Below are 24396 nucleotides of genomic sequence, written 5' to 3' on the forward strand. Positions count from 1 at the left end.
CCAAGTACTGTTTTCCAAGCAGTAACAGCATGGGAAGCATTTAATACTGCACAAATACGTGAATCTGCAGGAACTACTTACAGTGGGAGCCTTGGAGGGTATAACCAAATAATGTTGCATTTGAAAGCCACCACAAATTATCAAACAGAGAGAACAAACCCTCTTTATCCTATCCAGCCTGAACTAATCACTGGTATTCACAGATAATATAAAAGATAAATATTGCTGAATGGCAACTCTTCCAGAGTTCTGAAAAATACTGACGCATCAACTGGCAGAAGGGAATGGTCTCAGATAAAAGGACAGCCAAGAACATATTATGTTATAAAGGTACTTTTTTTTTCTTTTTTTTTTTTGCCAAGACTTATTTCTCCTATTCATAAATATCAATCTGATTCCCAAATATTAAATCTTATTTCTCAAGGAAAAGAAATACTGCAGAAATGAAAATTTTTATCATACTGATGTCAGCCTCCTCTGACCCCTATAAGAAATAGCCCTCAAAACTTGCATAACTTCCTGATAATCCTCCTTATCCAAAACAAACAAATTAAAAATGGATTTTTGATATGAGACCTCTTGGTCTGGGAAAGATAAAAGATGTACACACTGGGACAGAAGATTATCCACAGAATCACACATCGCTAAGAAACCTCATGAGGGTCAAAAAGGACAACTAACTAAGGCAATTATAAATCTGGTGTTATCTGCCTCTCAGAAGGCACATGCAGTAATTTCAAGGTAAATGCACTACAGACTGTGCCACAAGAGCTGGATGTTGTATGATTAGAAAGGAAATGCTTGCAATTTTCATTTTTTGAAGCATTGTCAGTAACCCCTACACTGGCAATGAATTGCCATATAAGACACAAAATGCCATCCAAATTCTGAAAATGAACTTCTTGTGTTACTTCCTGAATATTAGTAATATGGGCTACTCTGTTTCCTGGAAAAGCAGTGAATGAACTAACCATTGCTTTAGACAGCAGATATTCCTCTGGACTTTTCAGCAAGGTGTGCAGAAAGACTGCATACACATGTATTGGAAATGAGTGTTTCTGTCCTCATGCTATACTGATAGCTGGAGAATTGCATAATTAAAAAAAAAAAAAAGCAAGCAAATACTTCTTACCATAAAACCCTCAGTGTACTGAAACTGAGCTCTGGAACTGTCTTCTGCTGTGGGACTCAGGGGCTTAGGATCAGACATAGAGCGTTGCATCATCTTTGCTGTCTTTGGGCTTGATGGAGGAACCTTGGCCATGTCAGCATGCAGCATCTTCTGAGGGCTGATGTCATCAGTCATGGGTTTTTCATAAGGTACAAATGCTGACTCTATAACTTTGCTTGGTGAAACAGGTGAAATGGGTGAATAGAGAACTTTGGGAGATTTGGGAGGGGAAGGGACTACCTGTAATGTGGAGTCTGGGCGAAGGTGGGATGTGTATCCTATCTCTAATGGTGTTGGACGTTTTTTATCTTTCTGAGGAGATGAAGCTGACAGATACTGGGGACTTTGAGTGTCTGATGCTGTCTCTGTTTGACATCCCAGACTTTCTCCTTTGTATGTCTTTTCTGGAGCGGAAATGTGCTTTATGATTTCAACCTTAGCATCCCATCGGGCCCTGATTGAAGGTGTTCTTATTGTTCCTACAGGTTCTGTTTGCACAGAAATCTCTGCCACTGTCTGAACTGCAATACTAGATACCTTGGAGAATGGTTTGGCTTTGTCTGCCTCAGTGGTGCTCTCACTGTATTTCCCTACACGAGGCTTCCTTCTGGATCTGCTGGAAAGATCCCATTCATCTTGATCTTCATCGTCAGTCTGAACACTTGTATCAACACTTTTCTTAGATCTCCGTCTCCTGTTGGTGTAACCTCTTTCTGCTCCATCTTCATCATCAGTTTGCACTCCACTGTCCACTATTTTTTTGAAACACCGGGGCTCTTCTTCCAGGGTCTCCTCAAACTCCTCATAGGGACCACGTAATTTTGGCATAGAGCTTCTCTTTTTCAATTGCTTCTCCTCTCTAACATCAATATCCTTAAGAGACATTTCTGAAACTGAGCTTAGGATACCAGACCTGGGTATGTATTGGGTAATGCCATCAGACTGAACTGTATACCATGCTTGACTTTGTGGAATTTCAATACCCAGCACTCCTGAAGCTGTAGTGGTTGTGTCATCAGTAGGCCAAAACTGGCCATTTTCTGTGCTTGCATACTGTCCTTCCAGAAGTGTTTGATCTGTGGTAGTTTGTGGTGATCCAGTTCCTGAAGGGTCATAACCATACTGATATATTTGACGAAGTTTTTGCTCCTCTAACTGCTGGTGCAGCTGCTGTTGAAGTTGTTGGAATTGTTCAAGCTGCAGCTGCTGCTGGGCTAATGTCTCTTGTCTCATCATAAACTGAGCTTGTCGTTCCTCCTCCTGCTGAAATAAGAGGTGATGTTTCATGGATTGCAACTCCTCAAGCTTTTTTTGAACCATAAACTTTTCTTGTTCTCTAAATCTTTGAATTTCTTGACGTTCCCATTCCAGCTCTTCTGCAAAGCGCTGCTGCTTAATTTTCTCAAGCTCAAGAAGTTCCCGTTCCAAATCAAGCTGCTGCTGTTTGCCTTCTTCAGGGGCAACAAGCAGGGCAACCTCATCATCAATTACATCTGTATAAACTTCAGAGGCTGTAGTTAAAGCAGGTATCAAGCTGGTTGGCTCAGTGGTAACAGTCTCTATTGAATGAGGTGGCAACCCCGTCTCCACACCAATGGCAGTAACTGCTTTATCTTTTTCAGCTGCCACAGTTGTCAAGAAACTATATGATCTTGGGAGTGGTTGAGTCTGTTGCAAAGTTGATAAAGAGGGCACTGAGTCAATTGTTTGGAGAGTAGGTAGATCTCTGACACTTGTACTGAAAATAGAACCAGGTTGTGTGGTGATGGCAAATGTGGATGGGATTGGAGTTGCTACTGAAGAATAAACAACACCATTGGATGTTCTTAAAACACTTCCAATGCCAAACTGGGAACCCACAGTGGACACCATTCTTGCTTGGGAATACTGTGGTGTACTGAGCCCGAGGCCAGAAATCTGCCGAGTCTCTGGATATGGACCTGTAGTCTTGCTTGAGTAATCCATAACCTCACCTGAAATTACAGGGCAAAGTTACAGTCCAGTCCCACAAAAGAATGCTGCTTTGCGGATTCTGAAAGTCATCCCATCTTGATGAAATAAATGGGAAGGGGAAACTGCATGCAAATCTTCAGGTTAATGATCTACTTTAGGTGTGAAGGAAACAGCATTTCTGAACATGCAGGCACATGCAGGCACCTCTGTGCAAACACATACGTAAAATGAAGAAATGAAAAACACGTGTAATCCGGAATAATTTGTCAAACTGTCCAAAAGAAAACAAAATAACAGAAGGAGGGGAAAAAAACAATAAAAAATTATCCTGAAATGAGGTGAGGAACATCAAAATTATATTTCAAAGAAAGATCTGCTGCTGTGTCATACTGACCTGTAGTTACTCTTCCAGAAGTAAGATCTACTGCTGTATCAGTTGCCCCAACTCGATAATCAAAGCTATTCTTGCTTCTGTATGCAAATAGTCCAGCTTCTGATAAATTTGTGTCAGACATAGATGGTTTCATACCTCCAATTCCTCGGTAACCATACGACCCTGAACGATCATACTGATAATGGTCATCTCTGTAGCCAAAGCGATCTTCAGGAAGTGTAGTAGAAGGCTGCTGTGCTGTACAGCTCCTACCAAATGGCAATTTATAAACCATATCACAGCAGACAGCTCTTCTCCCTGCAGTCAGATCTACAGGCTTTTCATCATCTTCTATTACTGTTGTTATGATACCTGAAGCAGTTTCATCCATTGTTACTACTGTTCTGTGGGATTTTGTAGTGCTAAGGTCAACGGCCCCACTCTCTGCTGGCTCCTGAGAAGTGGAGAGATCAGTCCAACCATTTGTAACCCCAACAGGTGGTACAGTAACAGGCTTTGTAGTAGCCCATGTCACTGCTTGTGTTGAAGTACCTAGTGATAAATTTATTGGCACTTCATCTCTACCTACAGAGAAGGCCTGGCTGCCTGTTACTCTGTATGCAGGCTCAAAGTGTTTTGATGTTGTTAGCTGCAGTGGCGTTGTCATCGCGTGCCCCAGATCCACAAGGCTGTCTGTGCTGGTGGTGTAGCTCACAGTGGCAGTGCAAGTCATTACAGTCACTGTCTCAGTGACTGCAGGCAGAGAGGTATCAGCAACACATGCAGTGCTAAGATTTATTATGGATGGCTGGACAGTACTTACTGGCCTTCCACCTGTGTCACTTGCTGGCATTTGCCTTCTTACATCCATGGGAACAGCAGAGAGATCCATACAGCTGTCCCTCATTTCAATGTCCATCTTAGTTAAAGTGCGAAGATCGATGACATCGCCCAAAGGATGGAATCTTCCATTCTCTCTGTATCTGGGTTGGTCTACAATATGTAGTGGCTCTGGAGGTATAGTAATAGCAACACTACCTAAACCATAACCAGGCACTGGACCCTTAACCACAGACACTGTGGTCTTGGTTATGTCTGTTGTTACTACTTCTGGTTTTGAACTAGGTATTTTTTCAAAAGTTGATTGTGTTGTCACAGGAATAGCTTGCAGTGCACCTGAAATGTACATACTCTGACCTGCCATACTTTGAATATCCATAGTTTTCATGGATGTAGTAAAAACTGGTTGCATAGGTGGGGGAATCTGTTCTTTAGAAGGTGCTTCTAAAGGCCAGCTGGTAACAGCCTGGCTAGTTATAGCTTCAGTGGGAGTTCCAGGCTCAGATGGCAAAGTGATGACAACATAGGTTTCCTGTGAGGGTTTTGCCAACCTTGGTGAAGATTTGTTAGAGTGTGGAGACAAAGGGGAAGTGGGAGATGGTATTTTGTATTCAGCTGTGGACACCAAATTCAGAGTCATACTTGAAGTCAATGCCAAGCTTACTGGTTTGGGCTGTGTTTCTGCTGGCTTATGAACAGCTATTGGGAGTGGAGGAATTGCTGGTTTAGGAGCAATTGGAGGTTTAGTTACTTCAGGTGGCCTGTGACTGAAAACAAGCCCTGCTGGAATGGAGGATGGTTTGGGTGGTACAGGAGGTGGTGTTGGGGTGTATATTTTAGTGATAGGTACCACATGATCCTTTAATACAGCTGTGGACTCTAGTGTTGGAACACTTGTGACTGGAGGAACTGCTGTGGGAGCTGTTGCTGCTGGAGCCTTAATCTGTGACTTCCTTTTGGGATAAATGGCTGGCTTGGGTAAAATAGGTGGTGGTGGTAATGGTGGTGGAGGAGGTGGTGGAGGAGGAGGAGGTGGGGGTGGAGAAGGACGAGGAGGAGAATCCAAAGAAGAACTTCTAAAAAGAGAGAATACTTTGGCTGAAACAGCAGGAGCTGAGGAAGGCACAGAGACCATGCTGGTCTTACTTACAACACTGTGAGTGAGTACAGAAGATGTTTCAGATGCAGGCTCTGTAACTGGTACTGATACTGGTGCTATACATATAGGCGGTTGCTCAGATGCAGCATTAGTCAAATCAATCCTTGTCATATCAACACTCAATTCTTTGTGTGGCTCTTCACGATGAATTTTGACACTGCCAGCCTCTACCGTACTTTTAATTTTTCTAGCTTCTTCCTTCTCTGCTTTGGAGGTATCAAAGGTAATGATGTCAGCTGCATATTCCTTGGATTTTGTAACTGCAGTTTCCACCACTAAAGGTGCAGTTTCAGGCAAACAAACTGCAGTTTGCTTCACACTCTCTGCATCTGATTCAAGAGATGGTTTTTTAGTGGCTCCAACAATAGATTCAAAAGACATGCTCACTTCAGAGTACTCTTTTGCAGATGTTAAGGGAACCTGTGTTACTATCCTGACACCTTCAGAATCTGCTGGTTTACTTACACTGTCTGCTGGACCTACAAAACCTGTGGTTGCACTATCTATGGGTGAGGAACTATCTGTGGTAGAAACTGAAGATGTAGATGATGTTAAGGAAGCTGTATCAGAAGGTAAAACTGATGCAGCACCTTCCGATGTCTCAGAGTATGTCAATATTGATGTTTCATGAGAAATTATTTCTTGAATTTCTCTAGCATAATCTGTTAAGTATTCATCTTCAATTTCCTCTGCTGTAAAATGCTGTGTTATTTTAACATCTGGGATAGAAAGTGTTGTGCTACTGACAGGTGATACGTCTGAGATTGCTGAAGTAGTGCTTGATGTTAAAGATGTACTATCCACTATTTCTCCACCACCAGATACCTTTGTATCAGATGCGGGAATGAAATCTGAAGCTGGTTGTGTTGGACTAGACCCTGGGGTTAGCTGCATTTTCTGCCTTTTCATAAGCTCTTCATAAGCAGCTTCTGCATCTAACAAATGCTTTTCCTCCATGGTGGAAGTTACTGTGCTGTCTAATACAACTATTTCATGACTTTCTGGGATAATGTAAGAACTAGAAACAATATCTTCTTGAGGCACAATAGTATGCAAAGTCTCAACACTATAGTAGTCTTTCTCTAGATCACTAATTTTCTGAGGTTCATCATAGACCTGTTCTGAAGTTTTAGGTTTTTTCTCTTTTCCTCTCTGTTGTATATATTCACTGCTCTCATCTTGTCTCATAACAAGACCAGTATCAATAGTTCCATTGTAAGTATCCTCTACTAAAGATTCATAAATATAATCCTCTATTAGCATTCCACCATATAAAGATTCTTTTTCAAATACATCATCTTTTTCATTTGACATTTGAAATGATTTGGACTTATGCATCATCTCCTCATATACCTCTTCAGCACTTTTCAATGTCTTTTGGCCACTTTCTTCCTTTGGGAGTCCAGTTGGTTGTTCATCTGTTGGTGAGTACAGAGAGACAGCAGTAGGCAATTTGTAAACTTTTTGCACTTCTATTATTTTTTCTGGGCTGATTTCAAAACCTTCAGGTTCTGACTCAATGCTGGGTGAATATTCAGAACAAGAAGATCTGTGCAGCTCTTCCATCTCTGCAGCCTGTCGTAGTTCTTCTGTTGGAGATGCATCTTCAATGGGAGAAAGATTACTTGGTGGAGTCTTTGGACGCTCCCTTCTTCTCTGGGCTCTGAGCTCATCCTTGTCCTTTTTAGATTTTTTGCTAGAACTTTTTCTTTGTTGCTGTTCTAATTCACGTTGTTTCTCTTGTTCCTTTAGCAGTTCTTCCTCTTCCCGTAGTTCTTCTTCTTCTGAAGAATCTTCAATAGTGGGAAGAAGAGGACCATGTGTCCGATGCCTTGCTTTGCGCTGTTGTTTGCTCTCCCCTCCCAGTTTTTTGTGACTAGGACTACTGTCACTGTCTTCGTCAAGTGATGACACGGAAGTAGGAGATGTACCTGGTGTGAAACTAGAAGCATGTAAACTAGAAGATCCTTCTCCTCTAGATCTATCTTCTGGTGAATCTGTAAGACTCTCCATCTCTAGCTCAGGCTCTTCATCAAAATATAAAATACCTTTTTGTGGTTCAGATACTTCAGAATATTTGCTTGTTATTGTACTATTTAGTTCTATTGTTTTGAAACGTCGAAGGCCTCCTCCTCCAGATACTGCAAGTTCTTCACTGTCTTGACTTTTACTTTCCCTGTATTTTGGCTCTGGGCTTTCATCAAAAGTCTCATCATCGTCATCATGCCATGAATGTCTTCTTCCTGCATCCTCATCATAGCCTGCACTGCTTTTCCGTGCCATTCTTCTGTGTTTTCCAGCTGTTCCTTTGGCTTTGCTTTTGACTTCTTCTTTCTTTTGGCTTTCAGCTGCACTGATCTCTTTGAGTTGATTTCTAATGAATTCATCATCTTCAGAACCTGAAGCATCTTCATCAGCACTCATCTCTATAATCTGTTTTCTAATGAAGTCTTCCTCATCACCTGACCCCTGGCTGTCATCGCGTTTGTACTCATCACTGCTTGAAGAACCAACACTAGTTCTTCTTTTTCTCCTTGGGACAGGTGAGTTTTCACTCTCACTGCTGTCCTCCACAGAGTCATAGCGTTGTTGTCTTCTTGCTGATATGTCATCTCCTTCTTGTTCTTCCTTGTAGTCTGCCTGGGAGTAGGCAGTTCCTTTGCCCTCCTCTACAATGGTTCCTTCACCTTCTTTGATAGCTTTTAAGTCTTCCTCATCGGAACTGTAAGACTCTGGAGTGACGGGCAAAGGCTTTGTTTTAAGTTGATCCTTTGTCTGTTCACCATATGTTTCAGAAAGCTCTTTGCTTTTTGCAGATTTTTCATCAGAAAGAGTGCTTGCCTGAGCTTCTAAAATTGAGAGTACAGTACTTTCCAATTTAGCTAGATCTGAGGGGCTTGGTGGACTTTCTTGTGAAATGGTGTCTTTCTTACTAATTTCTTTGAGTAAATCCTTTTCATCAGTGGGGATATGACTTGGAATTTCACCAAGTGAACTTGATATCCCGTCAGAAGAATACCCGGTGTCACTCAGACCTTGTGGACTTTTCTGCTGCTGAGAGCTTGATGTGTCTGATTTGTCATCCTCCTTTTCCTAAAAAAATAAATACATAACGCGTGTGTATATATTTATATATAAATTCTTAATGTCTCCTGGCAATTAAAATTGATTTTTTTTTTAAAGGATGAGTTCATGCCTCTGATGAAGATTGAACACTAATTTTCCTATTCAAAGCTAAAAGAATAAAACATAAAAGTTCCTCAAATTTTGATTTTTTGCATTGACTCTAACTAAGCTTTGCATGGCTGTCCACACTGGCAACTGATTTTACTAGTTTCGAGATGAACTTTTATTTTTCAACATAAAATTTAATTGTTTTAAGAACACTTAGTAATGATAACCTGCCATTTGATCACACATTCATGGTACAACTTGCCCAGGGGTTTATTTATTTTAAGATTTTATTTACTATGTTTCAAAGCTGTCTACACGGTTTTCAATACAAAGCAATATAGCTTGACAAATGCCTGCAGAATTTCTGAAGTCTGCTCCTTTCTTTGCCCACTCAGCACTTTATACTTGGCTAGAAATGTGTCAATCTTCTCAAATTTTGCACTCATGATTTGATTTTTTTTGGATTGAAGTATTACACATTTCAACATGCAACAGAATACATAGAGCAGTGAAGCACGATTTAATGACATTTGGAATGTCCCCACATATTGGAATGTCCCCTACAGCCGGGCACTGTACAAATATTTTTTGAGTGCCTCATAAAGAAGAAGTTTCTTGGTAAACTGGTAGTGCAGAGTAAGCTGCTGGTAGGGCAGTGTAATTGCAGGGAGGAAAGCACAATGGTCAGCCACTGATTAAAGGAAGCAAACAAGGCAGGCATTCGAGCATCAGAACCAATGCTTTCCTTCTCATCCCTAATGAAACACCCTTAGTCATTCCAGATTTTTCTACCTCATTCTGACCGACAAGCATCTCTATCTCCTTCTATAAATAACAAAAATACTAAAAATATCCTGCAGAAAGTATTTTTGAACCAGTTTCACTCCTGCTTCTTGCAGCTGTGAAATGCTCTGTACTTAGTGAAAGTACCTCATTGTTCAGCTAAAACACAGTTCACTCTCCAAAATACAGGTCACCTTTGCTCTGCTCTGGGCTGACAATTTTAGGAAGTGTCCCCAAATACACTGGCAATTTGAGAACAAGCATCCCAAAGTATCAAGATTTTTATAATATGATGTGATCTTTATTTTTGTTAGGGATCTCAATAATAGAAGTAGGTTTTATTTATTAGTTTTGCTAATCTAAGTCAGGGATTTCTGAAGTAGAGCAAACTGTTTATTTACAGGTTTAATTTATGAACTTCATTGGTAACATAATTATTTGAAAAGTAGTTTTTTAAAATACTGTGGAATAAATATACTAGAAAAATTATCATGAATGTTAATTATAATTTCATTTACACTCAAGTTGCTATCAACTACAAGTATTTTCAAAGTTTATCCACATTAAAGTTACATTTAGGGTCAAAACATCAAAATTCAAATATTCTTTATAGTCAGTCATATTATTTTTTATAACCAATCAGGTTTAGATTTAATTTACATTTAAGTTACGTGGTTTTGCTTTTAGATATATCACTTTGAACATAATCCTACATTCAAACACTAATATTTATATCAGTATTAAAGTATTTATATTATTCTTACAGTGTATAATAATTAATACTTTATTAATTAATCATCATTCACAGGAGTGATTTATTAAATGGTTTGCAAAATCAGATACTACATTGAATATAAACTACATTTGTTCTTATCAACATTATAACCAATACTGCAAATTCAAATATCTGATGTCACAGCAAAATCCATTGCAAATGAAAATCCAGTGTGAAAACAAACATTTCCAAGGGCTTCTTGAATGATAAGGCTGTGATTAATAGATAAATATGGAGAAACCTGCAGTACTTACAACAACTTTGGAAAGGCATCACCATTTGAAGCCTAAAGCTCTCAGTATTCTGAAGAATCTAGTCTTGGATATTCCCTAGCCCTTAAGGACAGAATTATGTATGGTCTTTATAAAAAGTCAGCAATGAAGCAAAATTTAAAAATTCAGGTTTTGTATACTATATTTACATTTTTGTCCCCTTTATTAGAGAAGAAAGTTCTTAAGGGAAATTTATTTTCCTATGTTTCAAAAAAAAAAAAAATATATCATTAAAATCAAATTATTTTTCCCTCTATAAATAGCATGCTCCTCACTAAAACTTCACCTGACATTTTACTGTTATTTTTTCATTTATGACCAGTATGTTCATACTTATGAAGACATACCCAACAAAACTCATTATGATCAATTTAGATGAGCTACTGAAAAATACAAACACTGCTCAAGCTCAGAAGGTTTCCCTGGAGCTGATGGACAGAATGCATCCATCTAGTGAAAGTGAACCTCTCATATCTTGGTTCTCCAAGATGATGTGATAGTGCTGGTTGCAAAGCAGAGACAGAAGGCATGGACTGAACAGTTAAGCACAGGAAAAGGTGGAGAACAACTGGCCATGGAACAGCTTCAGCCATTCTCCCTGCAGCTGAGTCCAGTGTCTAAAACCTGCTGTGACCAAACCAGAGGAGATGGCAGCTGTTGCCCACCCTGGTGTTGAACTTCAGTGAATGACATAAATGACTGCTATGAATCCCAGGAAACTGAATGTGAGAAGGTCTGCTGCTGGTACAGTAAGGAGAAGAAAAAGATCTATATGAAGGACAGACTTCATGTCTCACTAGAAATAAAAGGGATGAGGAAAATCCAACTTTCTTCTTAAGGTTACCAAAATATGAATATATTTTCTAACACTTTTGTTTGTATCATTGCCTGCATCATGGTACATGCAAAAATTTTCCTGCATATCATGTTTTGAGATCAATATGCATGTAATTTACATTAAGCAATACTTAAAAGAAAAGCCTCTGGGCTTTTATTCCCTTTTTTGTGTAGTCTGAGACTTAGGATATTGTCACTAGCTACATCTGTTCTTAAAGGACAGCTAACTAATTTTCTGTGGTGTTGGCCATGCCATCCACAAGGACAGCAACATTGTTAAACTTGCAAATGTATCATGAACATAAGATTTTTAAATGAATGATAAAATATTGCCAAAACAATGTTGATAAGGATCATATATATATATATATATATATATATATATATATATATATATATATATATATATATATATTCCACAACTCTTTGAGACAGAAAAGAATTCATTTAAATATAAAATTATTTTTTTTCCCTTTGTAAATTAGGAAATACTTTGGTACATGTCACAGTACTGGACTTTTCTGAATATTTCAATTGTCTTTCCTCTGAGTTTGCCTACGGTGTGTTTTTAATACTGGACAAATTTAGCTCTAAAACAGACATTGATGAGAGAAATTTCTTGAGAAATGAGGAAGAAGGAGATTTATAAAAGCTGCAGTTTGAAGAAGTCTTTAAAAACAGCAAATGCAGCCTCTTTAACTAACATTAAAAATGATCTAATTTCAACTATATTTGTGCTACTCCAGTGGCATTTCTGTGATGCCAGAGTCAATTCATTATAAAACTATTTTGTATTAGAAGTTTTAGCTTTATAAATATTATTTGTTTGTACTCTTCCTCACTTTTAATATCCTTATTTGAAAATATAAAGCTTATGGTTCACAGAACATCTGGATGTGGTACTTGTGGACATGTTTTAGTGGTGAAGGTAGCAGTGCTGAACTAATTGTTGGACTTCATCAAGAAAAAAGAAGTCTTTATGATTTCTTAAATCACACTTTGAGACTCAAGTATTTTAAAATGTTTCAATATTGAAATCACTTTTTTTCTTGTTTAAAGGATACTATATCTCTAAATTCAATTGATATCCGTCATTTGTCCTGAACCCGAACGGAGCCCACAAAAAGGGTAGAGTGAGAATATTTACAAGAGCATGGACAGGATAAGGCAAAATGGCTTCACACTTACTGAGGGCAAATTTAGATTAGATATTAAGAAGGAATTCTTTATTATGAAGGTGGTGAATCACTGGCACAGGTTGCCCAGAGAAGATGTGGATGTCTCATTGTCCCATCCAGGGAAGTGCACAAGGCCAGCTCGGATGGGGCTTTGAGCCACCAGGTCTAGTGGAAGGCGTCCCTGCCCATGGCAGAGGGGTTGGAATGAGATGAACATTAAGGTCCTTTCCAATACAAACCATGACATGATTCTGTGATTTCCCATGGATTATTCTACTGTTTGTACTGAATCAGAACTTTAGTCTTTTTGTGGCTTCAGGGACTTATTGCTGTCTTTTGCTTTTTTTAAGTGAAAAACAGGATAGCAAAAATTGCTTATCTACTATTGGAAAGCTAGAAGAGTTAGAAACTACCATTTCCACAGAATTGAATATAAAATGACAGTAGTTTGTCAAGTGCAGAAAGGTTTTCCGTTGCATCCCTAATTAAAAATATACCTAGTTGATATCCTCCATATGATTCTACCCTGAAATACATGTAAATTATGTTCTTCAGTGTGTACACTTTTTTTTTTACCTAGTAAAATGGAAACAATGTGTGATATCTAAATTGGCATCACCTCTTCCACTTTATCACACACTATCTTGGGAAGATCTGTGTCTAGCAGTGTTTGATGAACAGCACAGACAACACTGAAGTACTTCAATAAAGAAAAATTAAAAATAAATCAGAGTTAATTTACTAAGCACAAGCTAAGTGAGAAACCTTCTTTTTTTTAATGCTGAACAATTTGAAATAGGATATTCCCAGATCTCCTTTTTGTTTGGTCCAAAAGGTAGGATTTCTGGCTATGTTACTCTAAGCATAATTCAGGGATTCCCTCAGTACAATCATACACCATAACTCTTGATATGATCAAAAGCAGTAAACATAACATGTGATAGGAGGTTTATTTCAGACGGGAGACTTGGTTCATAAAAATAGTATTTTCCAAAGCAAAATTTCTGAATTTGAGTCTTTTTCTGTCCATATATCTTAATTCCTACCAGGAAATACATAAAACAAAATTAACCAAATCCTTGGCCTTTTTGACTAGGATTATTTAAAAACATAATTCTGGCAAAGGTTAAACACTTTCCTTTAGCCTACTCCTACCCTTGTGGCTGCATTTCTCTTCATAGACAAAAGCAAGGCACAGCTTCCCAAAGATATTTTCTGGAATCACAGCGAGGAATCTCAGAGGAAAAAAAAAAATCTTATCTCATTATCTGCTCCTCTTGTTGTTCTCATGTGGAAGGTGTTCTGGAGATTGTTTACCTGAGGTGACCAATTGCAACTACATGTGATTGTTGGGACCGTCAGGAGACAGTCAGGAGATTTGGTAGAGTTGAGTGCTTGTGCAGTTGCAGTTTAGATGTATTGTAATATAGTACAGAATAATACAGTATAATAAAGTAATTAATTAGTCTTCTGATATCAATGGAGTCAGATGCGTCATTTCTTCCCTTCATTGGGGTTACCCTGAGTTTACAATATACCCTCATAACATACTACTTTCATAACACAGTAATCAGCACTTACTTTGCAGTGCTGATAAGAAACCCCTTAACTTTTCATTTCTCAACAAATTGTGCATGCTATTCTCTTCAGCTAATAAAGTGACTTGAATACAGACCTCTAGTACATGCTATCATAAACTCACTCATTCCTTTCACTTGAGAGCCCACAAGTACCCTACCTGAATGTACTTGTCTGTATGAGATAAACCAATTAAATAGTAAAAAGATGTAAAGATTTTATACTTTCATGTACCATGTTCAGGCATCACAAAGTATTCCTAAAATTTATATTATATTTTGTTATTGCAAAGCACTGTACACGCTACTCTCTCAGATGATTCCCTTTTGGGATTGAGAACTGTGAAAACACTCCAATTTCAACAATTAATATTTGAGGTCTGAAGATTCAAGAGATCAAGGTAAATAAATGTGAAATATTGGGAAAACTACTGAACAGGAGCTTTGCCTTAGTTTCAAATGCTTAACTGCTTGAGAATTAAAATCAGACAAGTAACCTTGAAATGTTCATGTAGAGCATAGGACTAACTAGTGAAACTTTCACTCAATGGCAGTAATTGATTTTATCATTTAGAATCATTTTGTAAAGAGAATAACCGTAAAACAGGAAGGAGAGGGTCTGTAAGGATCAGATTCTAATGTGGAGAGAGGGAAGTGGGAGGCAGAAAAACACTTACTATTTTTTCTCGTACTGCTTCCACGTGGTCGGCTCCTGACAAAGGTGCTGTTTGAACAGGAATTTCTGCTTCCTGAGCTTTTTCAGCTTTCAAAACCTCTTGTGAAATCCCAGTTGTCAAATCCTCTTTCTTAACATCTTCTTGCTCCTTAGCCTGCAGTCCCTTATAAGGTGCTTCAACTTCTGCTTTCTCTTCAGCAACATGGTCTTTAATTTCAGGTGTAATTTCTTCCTTTTTGTCTTCTGGATGTGGTGTGCTCTTTTCTGGGAGCACAGTTTCTTTATCTTCTTCCAATGTGCTTAGGGGTGTCTTTTGGTCTGCAGTTGTTGTTGCAGAAATTTTATCTGCTGAAGGTGTCTTAGAGAGTTTCCCTCGCTGAAGTTTTGTTTCTTCTTTTTGACCTTCCTCTTGGATTTTATCCACCGATGAAGTTTTCTTAATTTTTTCATGTTGAAGTTTTATATCTTTCTGAATTCCATGTTGAATTTTATCAACTGAAGCTGCCTTTGGCAATTTTACCTCCTGAAGTTTTGCTTCTTCCCTCTGAGCTGCAGGTTGGATTTTGTCAGCTGACAGTGCCTTTGCCATTTTCATCTGTTGGAGTTTTGGGTCTTCTTTCTGAATTCCCTGTAAAATTTTGTCAGCTGAGGGTACCTTTGCCAATTTTGCCTCTTGGAGTTTTATGTCTTCCTTCTGAGCTCTCTGCAAAATTTTATCAGCGGAGGATGTTTTTGCCAGCTTTGCTTCTTGAAGTTTTCCATCCTCCTTCTGAACTTCCTGCAAAACTCTGTCATAGGAGGCTGTCTTTGTCAATTTTGTTTGCTGAATCCTTGGGTCTTCCTTTTGAGAAGCATGTTGGATTTTATCAGCTGAGGGTGTCTTGACAAGTTTTCCCTGTTTAGCTTTTGCATCTTCCTTTTGAATTCCTTGCTGGATTTTATCAGCTGACAATGTTTTCTCCAATCTCCCCGGCTGAAGTTTTGGAGCTTCCTTCTGAACGCCTGGTTCTTCTTTTGGCTTTGCTGCTGCTGGAGTGGGCGGTGTGGAAGTCTTCTGAGGGGAAGGGGAGACAGCAGGCACAGGCCGTTTCTGAGGAGGAGCAGGTGGTTTGGATGTTGGTTGTGAAGGACCTGTTTTCAGAAGTGGCACCTTGCCCATATCTCCAAGCTGTCCTGACATTGCCCTTTGGGTCTGGCAGTTCAAGCACAGCCATTCCTGTACCTGTGATACAATAAACATATGAAGTTACTTATTTGAAAAAGTAACAGTGAAATCATACAGTGTTTTCAGCTGATACAGTTGAATTCTTTCAGTCTGAATGCTATGCATACTGCTAAGTTATTTATTTTATTTCCTGTTCTTGCAGGAAGCTCCATAGCACCATCCCAGAAATGGAGCATATCAGGTTCCAGAAAGCCAAAATGAACAAATATAAAAAGGCATGGTGATAACTAATAGCAACAACATTTTTCCAAAGTATTGATGACATATATGTGCAAAGTTTGCTGACATATTTCTAACATATATTTCTTTCTAAAGCCTCTATAACCCATCAATAGATCCCTATAATTTTGCTAGCCTGAGAAAAAGGGACCCAACTGGCACTCATGGCTGTGTTTCTCTCAGGAAATCCTCTCTTGAGGTTTGGTATAGGTATCTGTATAAATCCTGTAACTCAACAGGACGATCACCTCTCTGCTCACTTTACTGCTAAATCCCTGCTGCACACTGGCTCCTTGTACTCTTCTTCCCAAAAAATCAGAAAAAGGACAAGTGCTTCTATCTGTGCAAAAGATCTCCTTGCCAGTTGCCTAGCTACCACATGAGAGGAGTAATCACACTGTTTCCAGTGGGATTTTGTTCATCGTTCCTTTAAAATAGCAAAAGAAAATTTTAAGCACAAAAAGGCACTGAAAGGAAAGAAAAAACAGTCTCTTCTGGATACTAGAATAGCTAATGAAGGTTTATTTCACTAGTGCAATATGAGCTTCACTGGTGGATAAGTGGTGTATAATGTGCGATAAAATCTGCATTTAAAAATAGCTGATCAGCAATTTTTAAGAGTGATATATAAATTACAAGAAACACAGATGATATGACAAAAATCTTAAGCAAGAACAGCTCAAATGGGCTAGTTTTAAGGAAATGCAACTAAAGAGTGGCTATACAAAATTTTGGTTGAGGCACAAGCAAAGCAAGAATATATGCATTATCATTCAGGTCATCAAAAAATTGTCTTGTGTATTTATTATTCTTCTTTTATAGAAATGACCAAACTAGTCAACATCCTGGTAATTGACACAAAAACATTTAATAAAAGTACCCGATAATATTGTTCCAATAAATGCAGTTTATCAGCTGAATCAGTAGTCTCCCCTAACACTTACTACATCTTTTGCAAATCCAAACTGAATGTGCCTCTGTATCAAGCTATTAATTATAATTTAGGCTTTAATTATTTTCTGTTGAGAAAAGCAATAAACATGATCCTCCAGGATCTATTTTTTTCCTCCCTAGGAATTAAAGTATTCCAACTACACATCATTTGTTGAGGAAGCACTAATTAAGAAATACTTTTTTTTTTATGAATGTGCAAAATATTTTTCTTGTAAATATTTATTTTAGATGAGGTTATCTGGAATTCTTAGCACAGTTTCCTCTCTTTTCCTAGAAAACAGTATTGGAAACCATACATATGTTGTGTACCGACTTTTATAAACTGAAAATAGAAGCAATGCTCCAGGAAACAAATCTGCCCCACAGAAAATCATTATATTATTATTAGAAGTCTGAAACATACTAAAAATGCTAGATACCACTTAGCATAAAAATACTACTGAAAACCAGATCAAATTTCATAGTAGCTTTGATTATTTTCTCATAAAGTTTGTGAAAAGCATATAAAAAAGTTGGCAAAATAATTAACATAGTTTTTTTTTTTTCATTTACTGGAGGGATGAAAATATTTTAAACCCAAAAAAAGGGGTTGCAGAAATTTTACCTGCTGAAGGTGTCGGGGTAGATTTTGCTTTATCCATTCAGCCTGAAAAATGCTCATTTCCCAATTTAAGCAGAAATAATGCCATTATTATTTGTGCTAATATAGCTTCAGTCAGCACAGGACATGAGAATAAGACTACTTAAACCTATTAAGCTTTTCAGAATCTGGTCTTAGCTATTTTTAAATACATAAAAACATAATGAATTGGCTTCTACCAAGAAATAATCCCTAGTTTAAAAAATTACTGCTATGCAGATATTCTTTATAAACATGTTAATTTATACTTTAAATTCACATGTTTTTTTGCAGTCCCATTGTTTGCCTATTTTATTTTTATTTTTTTATATCCAGTTCTAGGGTCTCTATGTTTCTTTTCTATTTACATTTGGGGTACATCTACACTTGGCCCTCCTCCTATCTCTGCTGTTGATGCAGATTCCATCTCATACCTCCCAGCTGCAGCCTGCTCACTGCTCATACACTTGCTCCTTCTCAGAGTCATCATCATTCCCTTTCCCTCATTTAAATCCTTCACAGACTCAGTTCTCTGTATGCCTATAAGAACTTCTGCAACTTTAGTAACAGTATTAAGTGTTTAGTTTCCCAGTCACTGTTTCCACTGCTGGCTGTCTCTATTTAGTGTCTTTTCCCTGGAATAAGTTTGTGCAACTCAAAGACTATGCTTTGTGCTGAGCATATGGCAGAACTCTTAAATAGGAAAATAATGACAACTAACATGAAGAAAGGAATTTGATTATTAGCTGATTGGCAAAATGCACTAAATCTTATCAAAAGATGGAACTCCCAGATTTGCTTCTCTGCCATATTGATGGATGTGATAGTAGGGAAATAACCTGGAATTGTCCAGATATCCAGTGATTTAATGAACCTTGCCATTGTCCTTTTGGACTTCTTCTATATCTGCATCTATTTACCACTTTGTTTTTTAGTGCTGTTGTATAAGCACTGTACAAACTACTCCCAAAGCTATGTGTTTCATATAATGGTTTTTCATTACCATGCAGATATTTGGTAACAAAAGAATGTACAAAAATCATCTTATAGCACCAGGCCTCTAGCTCATTTTCTGTCAGAATGGTTCTCTGTAAAATCAAATTTGGTACCATGAAGTCATATGCCTTAGTCTTAGACTTGTCTTTTCCTCAGTTAACCTCATGCCCTTAATGCAAGCTTTTCCCGAAGGCTATCTCTTCAGTTAGCCTGTCAACCCAAATTTATTAGGACTTGGGAAATGGACATCATCTTCTTTTAGCAGTCTTCACTAGCTAAATCTTCTTAGTTCTTTACAGAATTCTTCACACCCTTTGGTCCCTGAATTGGCCATAGACTTTATGATTGGCACTACAAGTGATAGAAGTGCTTTAACACCCTGAATCCACAGCTCTCTCCCTGGTTTCAGCAACCCTTACAACCCAATATTGCAGGGCAGAACAAAATAGCTCTGTCACAATGTTCTCCTCACACAGTTTTGTAATAAACAAATGTCATTATGAAAAGGGCACACGTCTAACATTCATTGTGAATGTCTGTTTTGCAGTCATCAAGCAAGAGCTCTGCCCTGCTTGCTACAGAATGGGCTCTTCTGCAAACTAAAAGGGTGACAGAAGCCTTCAAAGGCTCAGCTCAGAGTTTCAGGTGTCTGATTCAAGGCCTAGACTGGTACAGCACAGCTGAGAGTCCTCATCTCAATTTTATTGTGAAAAAGGTTGCTGAGATGATATTTTAGAGAAAACCAGGTGATATAATAAAACTAAATAAAAAAAAAAAAAAGAGAAAAACCACACAGTGTCACAGGGAGAACAATTCAGAAAGAAATGTACTGACATGAAGAGGTACAAAGCCAAAAGGAAAATACAGAGAAGTGGATGGTAACAACCCAGCAAGTGCAAAGGTTGGCTGGTATGTTCCAAAGAGGTGGAGAAGTTGCTGCTTGCTGACCTGACTGGTGACTGTCTGGCCAGCAGACACTCTCCAGAGGCCTCATTGAGGTGGTGAATATGTTAATATTAACAACTCCTTACTGGTATCTATCTTCTGTGTGTATTCATCCACAAATTAGTCTGTACTCCTCAAGTCTGTGTGTCATGCATCCTCCTTGCTGTGTTGCTCTGCCTGTGGTAGACACTGCCTAAACAAAATACAGAGAAGGAAGGATACATTCCCATCTAGAATGGGAATGCTGGCCTCAGCAGCTCTTTAGGATGTGTGATCTACACATTCAAATCCCACACAAACTGAGGACTTAGATCTCCTACCTCGAGAAGAAACATTCAAATTGCTAGATCTACGTATAAAAAAGTTACCACCTATGCCACATAGATTGAGAGAGAAACATAAATATTCAGAGCATGACCACAAAGACTGTAGAACTGGCAGAAGAAAAAAAAATACAAAAATAAAATACTAAAATCTCACATTTTCTCTATCCAAACAGTGTTATTCAGGCAGGAGTAACTGTCTAAACGAAGCCAGTTTGGCAGAGACAGGGTCCACAGTGAAGCCTCTATAGCATCCAGAATTAGAAAAAATGCAGATAGGTCTTCACAGATATCGTGTCTGTGGAGGTCACAGGCAGTTTTCCAGGCTCATTCTCCTGAATTTACACATCAATTTTGTCTAAAATGTCACTTAGGAACTTAAATTTATTTTTGGATTCCACCCCAAGTGGAGAAATGATGTGCAAACAAATGCTTAGTCAGATGGTTGATTTTTGGAGAAAAGGTTAGAAAAATGTGGCTAATTTAACCTAGGGAAATGAATCTCACAAATATGACTTATATGGGAGGAAAGGTATATTGGCTGCAAACCAAATGGATATTAATGGTCTGTGGACAAATTTAGCTTTAAAATTAGAACACCTTCCTTGCCAGTAGTGATTTGAAGTTTGGAGTATGATACAATAGGAGTGTGGTACACAGAAACACAGTTAATTTCAACATATGATGTGACTGCCAACAAAATCACTCAATGATTCATGAAATCCTACCAGTTTTAAAAAGTGCATTTCTGTAATAGTAATCATGAGCAGAATGCATTATATCATTAGCATTAAATAGATTCACAGAATTTAGATGACTTTAAGCATCAAGGTGTCACTTAGCCACTAAAGAGAGATCACAGAAAACCCCCAAAACTGGTTCAGACTAATTTAAACCATCACAATAAAAATAACTCTGCAAAAATCCCTGCAGAATAAAGAATGCTGTCAAAAGGAGGAGTAAGGAATTACCTTTTCAATTTAAGAATGTGGTCTTTTATTTGCTAAAGTTGCAACCAAGATAAAATTGTTTTCTGAACAATGCAAAAGAAAATACCATCTTTTATCTTTTTCTCAAATAAAGAGTTTCAGTGTGATTGAGGAAGACTAATTTATCTCAGCCTGTCATTATTTTTACTCATTGATATTTTTAGTTGTATGCCATTACAACTATGAAAAAAAGAATTCTTTTAAATGATCTCTTTTTCTTGCACACCAAGTGTAAATACTGTAGTAGATTACCAGAAAAGTACACAGGAATTGGTGTTTTTCCCATGTGTCAGGAATTACCTGCTCCTTAATTTAAAAGGGTTGTGACTGCTGAATATTTCACTCAGTTATGTACAGATTAAATACAGAGAATGACAACACAAAGATAACCTACTTCTTCAAGTGATGACAATTCTGAAAAGTGTATACCTTACTTCAAGATACATCTCAGCACCTTTAGGAAAAGCTCAAGTTTTGTGTTTTTTCAGCAACTGCTCTGTTGTATGGGGATTTTTATTTTAGCAATTAAATTTAATAGATAATGGGATTTTTATGTGTATAGTGTCTGTGTATACTTTAATTTCCCTTAGTTATTTTGCTGAAATCCCTTAGAGGCTTAGAATTATGCTGTCAATGCACAAAAATGTATCCCTAGTGTATATATACACCGTCACAGATGCAAATGAACCAAAACTGTGGAAAAATAACTTTTTTTATTGAGGAGGGGCTATCATCAGTCTATTTGTTTTTACTCTGCATCTAACTGCACTGTGATATGTTTGTTGCTTTTTTCATGCATCATTATAACAAGATGACTAAAAGCCCTCCTTTGTATTGCCAGGCTTAGCTGTAGGGCTGCTGTCCCAGAACACAGGCATGATCCTTCCTCCTCAGTGTGACACAGAGAAATTCCCATCAAGCACTTTACTACCCCTGGTGACCACTACTTCTGTTAGCATGGCAAAACCAACCAACCCCAGTGAAGGAGAAAACAATAAAGTGGATATGGACATCATTCAAAGCCCAACCTTTTTTTAACAAAACATTTTTAAACAGATTTTTTTTTTTAATAAAATATTTAGGATACTTTTGAATATTGACTTCTACAATGAAGTGCACATGAAAATCAGCTTTCTCTCCTCACATGTCAATGACTATACAATTGTCTTATTAAGACGTCTTCTAATCTACAAAGTCCACCTTAGAGGAGCTTCTGGATTATTTTTGGTTTCTCATTTAACTCACTTAAGCCTCTGCAGATAGCTAATTTACTGTCAGGATAAGAAGATAATAGTTACATTCATACACATATTTCAGTGTATATCTGACAACCAGAGTCAGATAAAAATTGTTCAGGGGCATTCTCTTTCACAGGTTCTTCTTAGGAAATTCCCAACTAGATGATTAAAAAGATTTCTGGTTGCTTGCATATGTGACAAATGACCACACAGTTGTGCATTAATGAATGTGCATGTGACCTCTATTAGTGCTATTCTTAAATTGCTCTGATAGAATTGTAGTTCTTAAAGATTTATGTAGATTCTATAGACAAAGAAATCCAAGGTTGTGTTAGTGTTTGAAGTCATAACTTCATGGCAAAAGTACAGTTTTTTTAAATAGTTATTTTATAAACCAGTTTAGTCAGAGCTTTAAAAATGTTAGGCTACTGTAATCCTTCTTGGCTCTATGTAGATGTTGAGAAGCCTCACTATGCTCCTTTGTACCCTTTGCACAACAGTCTCAAAGAATAACTGCTTTCTGTGCCTCCTAGCAGCTGAATCATTATTTCCCACAAACTGGTCAGCAGAATACGTGAGTATTTCCATCCCACCATTGCTATTATTTGTTCTAAACTGACAAAATGTCCAGTGTCACAGATGGCACTAAAACAACAAACAACACCATGCCCTGAAGATTCTGTGGTCTATTCAATTCTGTGTTCAATGCTGACCTTTTACAGACAGCATAGAGAAAATTGTTTCTGTTCCAAAACCAGATCTTAGCTATGGAACTAGGTTCCATTGCAAAAAGGAGAACTGTGATTTTTATTACATCTCACAATATGCAGTTAGTTGTAAACTACAAAAACAATCTTTCTACCTGAACCTTAATGGATCATATATAAAAACACCTTAATAATTTTTTGTAAGAACTTTTTATTTTGGTCATCCCCAATAGAAATGCAGAGACAACTGATACACATCATCGCTCTTAAAAGCCAGTTTGTATTTTGTTTGCTCTCGCAAATCAGACTATCCTAAAAATAACATGTGCAGTTCACCCCCAAAAATATGTTTTGAAAAAACAAAATTCTCTTCTAAGACAGACTGAAATGTGTGTCTTTTGTCTCCATTTTACCTAATAATGCATTATTTTTTTAATGAATAAGAATCTCTATGCTTCAAGTGAAATGCTAGACTGAGATGTAAATACTTAAAGAAAAATGCTGATTTTTGATTTTTTTTAAAGTCCTAGCCCAATCTAGTCTCATCCAACCTAAATTATTAATACTTAACTGAGGACCTAAAGTTATGACCCTGGCTACTCAGATGCACTCAGCAGGCTATGGGACCTTCTCTCCAGATATCCACAGTGTTGGTGGTCTGACTATTGTATCAGTTCCTGATTAGGGAGAGAGCCTGCAGCAAACTGTGCTCCACACAGACCTCACTTCAAAGACTGAATGTTAGATTTGCTCAGAGCCTACACCAAAGTCCAAAGATAAACCTTTCTTAAAATAGTAGCCTGAAGAAAAGACCTAAATCTGTAATCTGATACTTAAATAAATGGTCTGAGATTCAAAGTCTCTAAATACCTGAAGACAGTTCCACTGACTCTTTTCCACTTTTCAGTTTTTCTCTTCTGTTTGAATCTTTTCAATCAGAATCACAGTGTACATATCTGTTTTATCAGTTATTTTTATTTTACATGGCTTTATAATTTTGGTTTATTAGCAGTGGTTCGTATATAATGTTTGCTTTCAGGGTCATGTGAAAAATATCTGAATCTTTTAGGTGCCTGAAAAATTAGGGGGACAGGCAAAGAAATGAGCAAATAAAAAAAAAAGGGGGATAATTCATAGCCAAGGAAACACTCTATTCTCAATGAAGAGAACACAGGTCCAGCAGAAAGGGAAGGTCCCTTACCTGGCTTTGGAAAATTATATTAAATATTAGCTACAGATAGAGGAAGAAGTTTGCATGTAACCATTTTCTGATCTGCTGGCAGCTGCCATGGCAGTAAAGAGATTAAATAAATAAACAAAGGAAATAGATATGACACCTGTGCAGAATGACCATGGCTTTGTGTGATATGGTACATGAGAAGCACACAGGCCTTCCAGCAGCTTCTGCAGCTC

General features: G+C 37.7%; 2 protein-coding genes across 2 annotated transcripts in view; both read right to left on the reverse strand.

Annotated features, from left to right (window-relative positions):
- PCLO (piccolo presynaptic cytomatrix protein) overlaps nucleotides 1–3183 on the reverse strand; it is a 110589-nt gene extending 107406 nt beyond the window's left edge. The window contains exon 1 of the mRNA XM_059847450.1: nucleotides 1133–3183. Coding sequence (XP_059703433.1) covers nucleotides 1133–3136 — 2004 coding nt within the window. The 5' untranslated portion in view covers nucleotides 3137–3183. The remainder of the gene's footprint in view (nucleotides 1–1132) is intronic.
- Nucleotides 3184–3439: 256 nt separating this feature from the next.
- On the reverse strand, nucleotides 3440–17827 carry LOC132328184 (protein piccolo-like). Its single transcript, XM_059847941.1, has 3 exons — nucleotides 17771–17827; nucleotides 14770–15990; nucleotides 3440–8589 (listed from the first exon to the last, which is right to left on the reverse strand). The coding sequence occupies exons 1-3, from the start codon at nucleotides 17825–17827 to the stop codon at nucleotides 3448–3450; spliced, it is 6420 nt and encodes a 2139-aa protein (XP_059703924.1). The 3' UTR covers nucleotides 3440–3447.
- Nucleotides 17828–24396: the final 6569 nt, after the last annotated feature.

Source organism: Haemorhous mexicanus, chromosome 5, assembly GCF_027477595.1.
Source record: "Haemorhous mexicanus isolate bHaeMex1 chromosome 5, bHaeMex1.pri, whole genome shotgun sequence".
Taxonomy (NCBI): Eukaryota; Metazoa; Chordata; class Aves; order Passeriformes; family Fringillidae; genus Haemorhous; species Haemorhous mexicanus.